The sequence below is a fragment of the Blennius ocellaris genome, assembly GCF_963422515.1.
Source record: "Blennius ocellaris genome assembly, chromosome: 5".
Taxonomy (NCBI): Eukaryota; Metazoa; Chordata; class Actinopteri; order Blenniiformes; family Blenniidae; genus Blennius; species Blennius ocellaris.
In genome coordinates this window covers 8,449,500-8,462,446 of record NC_137654.1, presented here as the reverse complement: position 1 = coordinate 8,462,446, position 12,947 = coordinate 8,449,500, and the positions used below count along the sequence as shown (strand labels likewise).

Below are 12,947 nucleotides of genomic sequence, written 5' to 3'. Positions count from 1 at the left end.
GCATGTGTCGTTTAGTCTTATTGTTAATGAACCCTCTCAACATATTGTGAATCAAAAACACAATTTACGAAAAACGTACACTTATACCTCGTTCTCTACATCATTTACACAATGTAAAGTGAGGCTTTACTTTAATACTACTGTTTCTAGCAGGAATGAGCGATTACCTTGTTACCATTATGCCTTCGCCTCAATTTTAAGCCAACTTGTTGCTTTTTTTTCATACATGAAAAACATTAACATTAGAATGCTGCACTCAGCAGCCACATTGTCAGGTCTGTGCCATTGTGGTCAAAATGAGCTGCTTGAAGTTCAAAGTGAGCATGAGAACGGGGAAGAAAGGTGCTGAAAAGACTTGACATGGTTCATATTCCTGACGCCACTGGTCTACTGGGATTTTCACACATAAAGAATGTTGCAGCGGTTTTCTGGGCCAAAAGCCTTGTTGACTCCAGAGGCCAGAAGAGAATTTACACCGACTCTTATAAGCACTGAAATCATGGGTACCAACTTGGTTCTCGCTTGGATTACCTAATAAAAGACTCCCGGAGTGCAGTGATGTGGTGCCCACCTCATGTTTGAAATAGGATGGGTAAATGCTAGTTAAAAAAGACATTTCAAGTTGTAAATTCGGGTACGAAATGACTGGATATGGACGAAATCGCAGAGGTTTCAAATTAAAAGGGCCTGGGAGTTCAGTAAACACCGAGCTTCAACACAAGTTGTGTTTGCGCGGAGTTTGGCCATGAACCCACACATATACGGCCCGTCCTCTCTAAACAAAGCCCTTCAGGTTTGGATTGGACAGTCGCACGCAGACCTACTTGTCGGCGGGTTCTGCTCCAGTTGTTTTGGTCGCCACCCAAGTGCGAATGCCGAGTCATTACGGGCCCAAACCTCCCTAAAGCAGAGCAGGAAAATGTCCAGGTTTTAAAATAGCTGCGGCAAATAAGCGCGGTGTGAAATTCTGTCACGCACATTCAAAAACAAAACAAGCATTCAAAGAGCTCACCGGCTGGCAAAATTACTTGTGAAGTTCAATTTTTTGTATTAATTTTTTTTTTGTAATTTTCCCCGACTCTTTGTTTTTCTCTTGTTTGCTCCTCTTCCTGCCAGACTCTCCACTGCGTGAACCCAGAGAACGAGAACGCCGCTGAGGTGACAGTCAAGTGTCTCAACTGTGACACCATCACTCAGGTCAAAGAGAAGCTGCTGGACGCCGTGTACAAAGGCAGCCCCTACTCACAGCGGCCAAAGGCTTCTGACATGGACCTGGGTGAGTCGAACGCACGCGTTTCTGTTTACGCACGTCACAAGATGCACGCACAAAAGCGCTCAATAGGATTATAACGCCGATGCCCGTTTCCCCATTCCTACGCAATGTGCAGTTTCAGTGAGTGGATTTCTCTTATCGAGCGCTTTTCTGCCACTTGATCACCCCCAAGAGCACCATACACTGCCGATCACATTCACCCGTTCACACTCACACGCCGACGGAGGCGAATCCATCCGTTCGGAGCAATTTGTTGTCTTGCTCAAGGACACAACAAAGGGGGAGAGAGGTAATCAAGCCATGTGAAGGTGATTGGATGGCTCACCCGCCAATGAGAACAAACCCAACTTGGAAAAAAAAAAAAATAATTTCCATCAAAATTACTGTACATATCATTTTTTTTTTTTCTGTGATTCCAAGCTCAATTTCGAAATAGAATACTGAAAAATGTCCCTTTCATGGCACCACCTTCAGTACCGTCGGGGCCCACCAGTGGGAATCGCTGCCGTATAATTCAAAGGAACTGGACAGATGACGTTGGTGTGTTGAAACCCCCAGAAGGAATTTTGCCCACCAAGAGTCTCACTCTTTCGCAACGTCCGCTCCCTCTCTTCAAAGAATGGCGTCAAGGTCGGATGGCGCGAATCATCCTGCAGGACGAAGACGTGACGACCAAGATCGACAACGACTGGAAGAGACTCAACACGCTGGCCCACTACCAGGTACGCGGGCGCCGCGCGAGCACTGGCCCTGGGCGTCGACACAAGCCCGAGCCGGCTACGGAGACACTTGATTCCCACTGTGAGTATTTTTTTTTTCGCGTGTCTCTGTTGTGCGCAGGTGACAGATGGCTCGGTGATCGCCCTGGTGCCAAAGCAGAACTCTGCCTACAACATCTCCAACTCGTCCACCTTCACCAAGAGCCTCAGCAGATACGGTACGGCTCCCATTCTTCTCTCCACTTGATCTCATTTAAATCATTCTGTCAATGATTCCCATTCCTCCAAGTACCCCACCTCCCACACACACACACACACACACGCTCTAACTGTCTTTCATTCACTCTCTCTCTTTGTTTGTCACGGCCATGATTGGGCTCCATTTTTTTTTTTTTTTTCCCTCTTGCCTTACCTCCCCCTGAGTGAATGGCAATCCTTTTTATCCACTGCCATCAGCCCAGGCCAAGGCTATTCCACGGCTATTTCCAAGCGGTCCATAAATGACAGGCATTAAAGTAGACACCTCGATCCCCAAGCTGACAGAGTGAAAAAGAAGATGGAGAGAAAGAGGACACCGAGCAAGTCAGATAGGCAGAGGCTCAGCATGGTGTATTTCACAGGAAAATTAAACTATTTAGAAGATAGATTACTCCGTGGAAGAACAGATAGACACAATCAGATCTGCTGGAGATCCAAAGCAAAAGTCCCCTTTCAGTAAATCAAAGATATGAGTTAGAGTTTAAATCTGTTTTTGTGCATGTGCGTGATTCAGAATATATGCATGACGTGTTTTAACTGGACCAAATCTGGATTCTGATGATTGTGAGCGCTCATGAAAACAGTGGCCGATGGCTGCGTTCTGCTCAATTCGAGAGAAGTTAGGACAAAAGTTTTCATCACAACTTTCTACCTTTATTCTCGTTTAAATATCTTCCCTTTTATATTTCCAGGTCCATACTTGCCTTGTTGATGGCGGATAATCTGAGGAGAGCACAGCTCAGCTGGTTGAAGGAGATTAACATGCTTAGGAAAGAGGGATTATTTTCAATTGTTTTGATTAATTAACCTATAATCTATAGTGTTATTAACATTTTTTGAGATAAACCAGGTGTACATTGCATAAAGCCCAAACAACTGTTCAAGCCAGTCTGTCTTTTTGCACATTTTCCAAATGACCTGATTTAATGAATTTGAGATTTCTCCTCCCTAAACAAATGAGAATATGCATTGATATACTGTCTAAATAAGTTCATATTCTGCGAGCTCATGATCAGTTCTATATCTGCTGTCGAGGGTCATTTTTATATAAATAATGACGTTTCTACCGATACCAGTTTGAAGGTTGTGAATTACAATAATCCAGAAGTTATCAATCTTCAGTCTTTGTCAATGCCCCGTTTACACGGCAATGTTTTCAAGTGAAAATGGGAAGATTTAATTGCGTTTTGGGTGTAGGTCTTACAACAACAAAAATAAATAAATAAATGAAAGAAGTTTCCCAAGGTGGAATTTTGCTCTGTGGAAACACAACCTTTTCTGTGGAAACAGACATTCTTTTCAAAGACAAAAAATATAGTAGACAGTAGGTTTTAAAAAGAATGTGGAGGTTATAAATCATTAAATACCTTTTTTTTTTTTTGGACACGTACTGAAGGCAACTTCTACTCAATGCTCCCTGGAGCTACAGACTCCAAAGTTACAGATCATTTTTGTTTTATGTTATTTTAAAAGCAAGAATTTAATCATCTACAACCCTCACATTATAACAAACTTGTCAGGCTCCATCGGTGCTACTCAAGCTGACAGAAGTTGATTGATTGATAGATGCAGTGTGAAGCGTTGGCTCAGTTATCATTTAATCAATCAATCAATCAGTCAAGTAAACTTCATTCATACAGCAGATTTCATGCAAGTTGTTGGAATTTACACTGACAGACTATTGTCAAGTGATAAGAGGTTGTGAAGCGAGGACAGGAAAAACGGGACACAAAGGAAAACATTTATTTTACTATTTTTAAGCAAATTTATTTGAAACTCATAAAATGATTAATTAATTTAAACAATAAAATTCCAAACAGTAAAATAGATTTGAAGCTAAAATATTTTCAAACAAATAAATAATGTTTGAATATAGGATTCTAAATATAAAACTTGTTTGGTGAAATAATAAATTCAGAGTATTTTTTTTCCCATGAATAGCACTGTTCAAATACATCTACCTGGAGCCTCGCGGTGCATACACAAACTCCACAGCTGGACGTGTCTGTGAGCGTCATCCACTGGCCGCTGATGTTTGGCCACCAGTGGTCATGATGGGTTTGGAATCAAAGCGCCACTCGGCACCCCGCGAGGTCGAAAACAGAAAATAAAAATAAGCAGCGCTACACTCCAAGCCCCACTCTCTTTCACTTTTCCCGCCGCTATTATTCTCCATTTCACCCTCCTCTCTCCTGACCTTTTCGTCTCTCCGTCCATTCAGCTCACCCACCCCTGTTTTTCCTGTCATCTCCCCCACTTTTTGGCTCCGTCCTCTCTCTGGCCTTTGCCAAACAAACGGGGGCTGCGGCAGACTCTGTTTTTGTCCTTCCACCTTTCTCCCCGGCGTTTTTACCCCAAACAGCTGCGACTCGGCACATAATCGCCTCCCCTCTCGTGGCCCTCGCCCACCAGTTCATTCAGACCCCCTCCATGCTAAATGGAACAAAACTGATGTTCACACTATAAATAATGATGGAGGGATGAGGAGCTTTACGAATGTTGAGCAAACTTTAGGGTATATCGTATAGAACTGGGGACAGTGCCACTTTTTTGAGACACTGCTTCTGCTTATATCTGAAACATGCAAAAATGATGCATTTTCCCTTGAACTAGGCCTTAATTCATTTCAGAGGAGGCTCAGCCAATGAGACAGCCATTGAGTCATTGTTTGTCCTTCCAGAGAGTATGCTCAGGACAGCCAGCAGTCCGGACAGCCTTCGATCCCGGACGCCGATGATCACCCCTGACCTGGAGAGTGGAACCAAACTGTGGCACCTGGTGAAGAACCACGACCACTCAGACCAGAGGGAGGGCGACCGAGGCAGCAAGATGGTGTCCGAGATCTACCTGACGAGGCTGCTGGCTACCAAAGTAAGAGCTACGCGGCAGTATTGTAAAAGTTGATTCCAGCCCATGGTGGCGGGGGAAAAAAAACCAACTAAAACCTTTTGAACAGCAGTTAGATTCACCAGGGGGGCACTACACTGACCACTGGAACTCAAACTAATGGAGTCTTTTTAGCATTATCAGCTAAAACCCCATCTCCATTTTAATATTAGAGGAAACTCTCAAAGCACAGTGTCTGCTGGTCCTTTAAGGAGTTTAACGCTTATTAAATCACACAGAAACACAAGGTGTTAGCAGTACTCGCCCTGCTAAATGTATGTGCAATATTTACTTTTATACTTGTAGCTGACACACTCCCGTGCAAATGAGGTGAATACATCAAGTAGAAGTGCACCAACAGTGAAATCTGAATAGAATGAAGGCTGAGAGGCTGCAGGCCTGTCGCAGTTTGTGCACCAGCTATATTAGTCAATGAAAATCATGCCATCTAAAGGACTAAGGTTTTATATGCATGTATGGCTCATTCTTTATATTTCCGTCACTCTGGGAATTATTTTTCTAGTATGGTTGAAAAAAAAAAAAACACACACAGACTTCCTACAATCATTTAGCAAAACAACCCTTTAAAAGCACTGATTGACATCAACTTCATGTTCAACCTACTTATTTCAAGCTCTTTGCCACTGCTTTGCTTTATAACAGCTGCAATTTACACCATTACCCACACTTACAGAGCAAAAGGGAAAGATTATGTGACACCACAGTTCGTTTGAAGGTTTGAAACTAATCGTGAGAAAACATGTGTGAATCAAATCAACCTTCACTTTTTCATGGAATCCTTGCAGCTTGCCGTTACTACTCGTCTTTAAGTGCTTTCGATATCTTTGTGTTTGGAAGTCGTATTTGGTGAATCGGGAGAGAGACTGAATGTGTGACTGAACTGAAGATTGAAAATTCATCACTGAGAGTTTGGTTTTAATAGAAACCAAACCAAAGGTAGTCCACCCGTTCAGAGATTGAGAGGTTGACACCTGAGATCCATGTGGGGAATCGAAAGATCCACGGAATTAGATCTTAAAGGGGTTATCGTGTGCAAAATTCACTTTCTAATGCTTAAACAGTAATAATCGTCCCCTTACCTGGGATGATGCCTCAGAAATAAAGAAAGTGTGTCCTCTCTCTCCCTGGCTTGTTTCAGTTTTTAAACAGCGTGTTGCTCCAATGAGCCAATCGGAAATCAAATTGTCCCATCAGGGGTTTAGCCAATCACAATCAAGGTAGGCCCCTCCCTTTGACTCCTCCCACAATCAGACAGCTCTGCTCTGGCACATGGTGCCACGACAGGAAGTACTTCCTCCTCTTCCCAAGATGGGCATGTGTGGGCGGAGCCAGTCCAGCTCACACAGACACAGCAGATTCTTGAATGCAGCTGCAATGATCCAATATTCTAATGGAGGAGAATCAAGGAAATGCTGCATTTGGAGCAATTCAATTTTAAATACATTTTTGGACCAAAGAGACCGAGTGTAAGTGTTGAAACACTGGATAACTTGACCCCATTAAATAGTAAGAAGTATATAGAGACTGTATGTACAGATACACACCGACATGAATCAAGCACCATGAATAAAGCCTCGAGGTACTCCAAGGAGAGGAAAAAGTACCAGATGACTCTCTCTCTTGATGCTACGAACAAGTTCCCTAATAGAGATTGAGATTCTCTGTTACCCTCAGAGATAGAGCTACAGTGGTTGGCTCGGTTATCAGAGGGCTGAGTGGGATCACTTGGAGTGAAAGAGCAACAGTCCATCAACATGTCTGAGATCTACTTCTGGATGGCTGTGCAGCACTGAGTGGTGAGAGCATCAAATATATTGTGAAGTGATCTACTTTGTATTGGTCCGAAGGCTTTTATCACTAAATAATTAGGCAGAGTAAGATGAGTTGTGAACAATGAATGAAGCTTGACTGCTGATCAAAAATTAACTTGCCTTCACATTATTAATGAGACTGTTCATGACAGCCGGACAGACACAGGAATTGTCTCAGAGAATCAGTAGCCTGTGGACCCACTAGACACTTGAATGCAATAATATCAGTAGAAATACTAAACAATAGCCATTACAGAAACCAGGAGTCAGTTAGCTGTCATCACAGAAGCGAGCTGAGATCTGTGTTGAGACAGTTGGAGTATGACATAGGACGGTCCAAAACCATTGAAGTATGTGAGCAGATAATTAGACAACGGAAGACCTTTAGAAAACTAAGAACACAGCCTTGCGGTACACCCATGGAACTGAAGTATCAGATTTGTTTTGTTTTGTCATCTTGATGCCCTAAATAATCCATTTACCCTTAAGATACCATGATGCTCTGAAAACCAAACCAACTAAAGTCGGAATCTCACAAGATATTATAAGGGTTGGCCATAAAGCTGATGGAGCTTGGGTTGAAAAACTTAAAAAAAAAAAAAAAGATCACTGGGGTTTCGAATATACATACAAAACAAACGGTAAAAAAAAAGCACTTTCTATATCCAGAAATCTTCTAAGATGATCCATCCAGCTATATTTCTTCACTTCTTCATGGCGTCTCAGTTTACCATCGCATTCCTAATTGCAGGAGGGGGAGGAAAATACAGCAACAGGCAGCAGCTACAAGAGAGCCGGCTTTTCAATTTCCACTGGTAATAAGAAAAACAGATTAATAAAAGGTGGGCTAGTGGTGCAGAGTGCAGAGAGGCAGATACAGGAGGTGGCAGGAGACAGGTAATTTGTTGAGGGATTGAAGATTTGGACAAGCATGATGAAAAAGGAAGGAAAAAAAAATAACAAGGGAGGCAAACGCAATTGAGAAGCTCATCTTGTCCTGGTGTCTCCATGGCCATGAATGCAGATCCGACTTCTATTAATCGGCGACTGGTACAGGAATGGTTCCCGCTCTGTTTTAAAGTGGCGGACTGAATGCAGTCCCTAAACATTCCCGCACTAATGGATTCTGCCAGATGGGGATGGCAGGGAAACAAATGTGTTGTTAGGGAAATTCACTTAGCCACATTTGAGGTAATTATGCTGACGCATTGTCAGCGGAGGAATGCGTAATCTGAACCCCGGAGCTGGGATTCCTGTTTGTGATTGTGCAGAGCGATTCCATTTCATAACCGGACTCTGGTTATGAGTGACCGCAGTGGGAATCCCAGACCAAAGAATTTCCAAAGCCTAGAAAATGGTCCATTTGCACTGAAACTATAGTGCACAGCTGCTACTTTTCATGAAGGTTTCACAAACCACCCGGTTCTAATTACCAAGCTGAATATGAGCTTCTAATGTTTTCAAGTGAAAATGCTTGCGCGCCATGGCTAGAGTAAATGGCCATGGTGTACTCTTATTGATGCTGTTTATAGCATATTGTTCTCTGTGTGTGTGTGTGTGTGTGTGTGTGTGTGTGTGTGTGTGTGTGTGTGTGTGTGTGGTTTCATAACAAAAAACAACAGCACCCACTAGTGGCCTATCGGGAAACCGACATTGTTTTCAGGGTTTCTGCCCTTTCCATGTCAACGGACATCGTTTCCAAAACGTTGCCTCACTGCGCTTCGCATTCCGTGTGTTAATATTAAATGTCGTCAGAGACTCAAAAAGTGGAATGTATGAATAAATTATTATTTGACAAAAATAGTTCCTCAGACGAGTTGAATATCAGCTAATGCAGCATCTGCTCTCACCACAGCAGCACCCGGCAAAGACTTTTAGGCTCATTTCAAATAGCCATTGAGGCTGGTGTTCAATAACCTATCCGATGGTGAAATAGAATGCTTCAACACAGAATAGACCGAAGCCACGGCTCATTCCCGCCATCAAATGAACTGAGGAAGCGCAGGATTTGGTAGAAAACATGACGGATGGAGCTGATTTCTTGAATTCCTTCCTCCTTCCAGGGTACGCTACAGAAGTTTGTGGACGACCTGTTTGAAACCATCTTCAGCACAGCCCACAGAGGCAGCGCGCTGCCATTGGCCATCAAGTACATGTTCGACTTCCTGGACGAACAGGCAGACAAACACTCAATTAACGACTACGACGTGCGACATACCTGGAAGAGCAACTGGTGAGTGTGTATGGATTTTGAACTGGATCGAACCTCAGCTGACATGTTTAACATTTTACTTGGTGATTCTGAGCGAAAAGTGGTGACCAATCCAGGGTCTACCTCACACTTTTACCCCTTGACCCTGCTGATGGTATGATGCGACTATTGCAACACAACATCATCAGTAGGATAAAATTAATCGTATGTCTTAAGATGGTCTAAACCGTCAATGTGTGGCCATCACAACTCGCTAACTTTTCTGACACTTCCTGCTTAAAAGCCCAAACGTCTGAAGGATAGACGGTGGAATGGTGTCTTGACTTTCTGCTCTTCTTTCTCTTGCAGCCACTCCATGAATGTGGCTGACTGCCCACACTTATGAATAATACCAGAATAATTGATTGATTTTTGGTGGCATTCTTTCCCATTTAAAAATCTTAAATAAATATACAAAGACATGCCAACTTTGACTTCAGGATTATACATTACAGACCTTACATACATTCACTCCACTTATTATCTAATAGATGCTTTTGGCCTCAAGGTTTTACCAGCCCGATCACCTGAATGTGACCCAAAACTCCTCGGCCGGGCAGAGTGCTGATGCTAATAGTGCACAGCCCATCTGCAAAATAGATTTTTTTGGGGGGTGAACGGTGCTGCATGAAATAAATTCGAAATCAATAAACCCACGTTTGCAAAATGCATAGTAGATTAAAGTCGTCGCTGTCTCTGATGCTTGATCCTAATTTACCACTTAATGTGATAACATTTTCAGACTAGCATCGCAATATTTGTTTCCATGCATTATTTAGTAACATTTGGTTTATTCGCACAGCATTAGCAGAGGAACCTTATTGCCAATTGTATTTCCCTCCAGTCGGCTGCTATCTGTCAAAATTATAGAACGCTAACAGAACATGCAACTCGACACGGTGCTCAATCACTGCGCGTTTTTCCCGTTGCCTCCAGCCTTCCTTTGCGGTTCTGGGTGAACGTGATCAAGAACCCGCAGTTTGTATTCGACATCCACAAGAACAGCATCACGGACGCCTGCCTGTCTGTGGTGGCCCAGACCTTCATGGACTCGTGTTCGACGTCAGAACACAAACTTGGAAAAGATTCGCCTTCCAACAAGCTCCTCTACGCGAAAGACATCCCCAACTACAAGAACTGGGTGGAGAGGTGAGTCGAAGATCGGCCGGGTGATTCAAATGAACTACATTATTATCAAAGAAGAGCGGAATATCCTAAATGTGAAAGTTCTCGTTGAGCTGATGGGAGAACAATGATGAGAGCTCAAAGCAATTATGCTGTTAAGCTACGAAGCTAAAAACGCTGTCGGTTGAACTTTGTGCGGTTTTGGCATTTAAAGGAGAGACTGAAGATTTGGACAAAATCAGAGCGGAGAAATCGCGGGCTCTAATTACAACAGCCGTTGCTCCCGGCTAAGAAGTATAAGAAGCCGTGTATAAGATGAGCAGCAAGAGCTCAACGGGAATCTCTGCTCATTTCACTCCTCACTTTGTGGCGTTTCCATCGGCAGCAAAACGTCCTCCAGTTCACCCCTCATCTTTTATTTAGCTCCCCAATGTGTTTAACCCAACTTAAGATAAAGTTTATGCTCCACCTGTGTTTGCCACAAGTCATTTTTTGGGGGATCGCCCAATGGTCTTGTAAGCGTCTTTTTCCTGAAATCTCTTCACAGGCTCTTTTGTTTGGCAGCACGAGCAGCAGCTCCTAACTTAGTATGGCGCCAAGATGTTACTCAGAATGAAAGAAAAAAATGGAAGTTCTTTGTTTGTCTTTAACTGTTCGATGCTGATAACCTCGAATTAAAACAGACGTATCACTAAACCACATTACCGTCGTGTTCACTGTGTTTTTTTACCCTCCTGAGCAGATAATTAGCCTCTTACCTGGCTGAACTTCTGTTCTCCATCTTCATGTAGTTTCTTTCTATAGTGCTGACCAGCCTCCTTGGAACCGCAGCCCGCTGTGTGGAGTTAAACCCGCAGCTGGTTGAGTTATGAGTTCTGTAACCAAGACAATGGGACGCGTCCTTAATATGCTGCATTGCCTTTGTTTCAGTGGAGCAATGTGGGCTGCAACAAAGGAACACAATTGAATATATTGAGCTTCATGGCGCTCGAACAGCACAATTCTCCAACTCTCCATTTGCTTGAAAGGGCTATGAAACAATTACATATCATCGTATATATGTTTGTTGTTGTTGAGCAAAGAAAAAGTTATTCTGAGCAAATAAACAGTGCTTTATTTTATGTAATTCAATGAAAAATGTAAAAAAATATTCTGAGAAAATGCGTCGTAATCAAGTTTCAACGCCTAAACTCCAGTCCATTTCGCTGTAGTTTTTAATAGCGCTTCCCAGAAGCTGCCGAAATACGACCTGATTGGATAGAGTCAACCAATCAGAACGACCCTGTGCAAGTCAGTGATTGGCTGGTTATTTGGTACGTTTGCGGCGGCGCTGTGGCACGTTGAGCCGGAGGAAGGCAGAGTTGAGCGTGAGCGCGGAGCAAATAACAAATCAGAGTGGGAAAACACCATGATTGTGTGTGTGTGGATAGCTACGAATTTAAAAACATATTTTTCTGTGCTTAGAATATATTTCGATTTGCTCCAGATTAAATTCTCTTTTTTTTTCTGTGATCAAAGTTTCGCTGCGTGCTCAGGATTGTGGCACAAATATAATTCCATATGTTACTGCCATCTTTTTTTTGGGAAAAGTTGCTTTTTTTTCCCCCCATTTATTAATTTTTTTTAATAAAACATTATTTTTAAAGGTCCCATGTGTGGAACCGTGAACTACACGTAACAATGTGGGAACATTTACAAGAAGTTGTACGTCTGCTAACCTTTTCACACTTTTTTTTGTTTTGTTTTTTTTCCTGCCACCTTTTTGACGTTCCTTCCCACGAGAGAGCGTTGGAATAAACTTCCACAACAGGCCCATTTGTCCCGCCACAGTGTCCTGTAACAAGACACTTAAGCACCGGCCAAATATTAGGCCTGGGAATATGTATCAATCTGTATCAGCCCCGCCCCCCCCGAGCGACAGAGTCTGACCACCAGCTGCTGCCGTTTGCGTCCAGAATATTGAACAGCCGCGGGGCCGGGGGGAAACGCACGCGCGGGGGAACGCGGACTGAATGCAGATGAGGCGTCGCATAACACTCCGGCATGACCTCTCTTCCAGGTATTACTCTGATATCTCCCGCATGCCGGCCATCAGCGACCAGGACATGAGTGCCTACCTGGCGGAGCAGTCGCGCCTGCACCTCAGCCAGTTCAACAGCATGTCGGCGCTGCACGAGATCTACTCCTACATCGTCAAGTACAAAGACGAGGTGAGCGTCCCCCCCCCCCCCCCCCCCCCCCCCCGACGGAGACCGCGCAACGGAGAGGAGGACGCTTGTAATGGCCCGTCGCCGCCACCTCCTCCTTTTTACTTGTCTTGACTAATACCATGCGGTCATTTTAATTCAATTACACTGATAACTAGTCCACATCAGCGCAGGCTGGAAGGTATTACCACCATTAGGATGCACATTAAGGCATGAGCTCAACGCATTATGAACTTAATGGCGCTTAACCAAATTTATGTGATTCCCCTTTTTCTTTTTTTTCACACTGTATGTAGTGTATCCTGCAGCTGCTACAGCTTGACTCAAACTTCCATGTTTCTGTTCAGAGCAGGAAGCTCTTGAAGGAATAGAAGGTATACGGTTCAGGTCGGTTGA

General features: G+C 43.5%; 1 protein-coding gene across 2 annotated transcripts in view; it reads left to right on the top strand.

The window, feature by feature from the left end:
• The window catches only part of LOC308130274 (plexin-A1-like), a 137,869-nt gene that overhangs the window by 120,035 nt on the left and 4,887 nt on the right, over positions 1–12,947 (top strand). For both annotated transcript variants that reach the window (XM_080496522.1, XM_080496521.1), the window contains exons 22-28: positions 1,117–1,276; positions 1,892–1,995; positions 2,114–2,210; positions 4,931–5,121; positions 9,032–9,201; positions 10,156–10,368; positions 12,404–12,554. In XM_080496522.1, the coding sequence (XP_080352648.1) occupies positions 1,117–1,276; positions 1,892–1,995; positions 2,114–2,210; positions 4,931–5,121; positions 9,032–9,201; positions 10,156–10,368; positions 12,404–12,554 (1,086 nt within the window). The remainder of the gene's footprint in view (positions 1–1,116; positions 1,277–1,891; positions 1,996–2,113; positions 2,211–4,930; positions 5,122–9,031; positions 9,202–10,155; positions 10,369–12,403; positions 12,555–12,947) is intronic.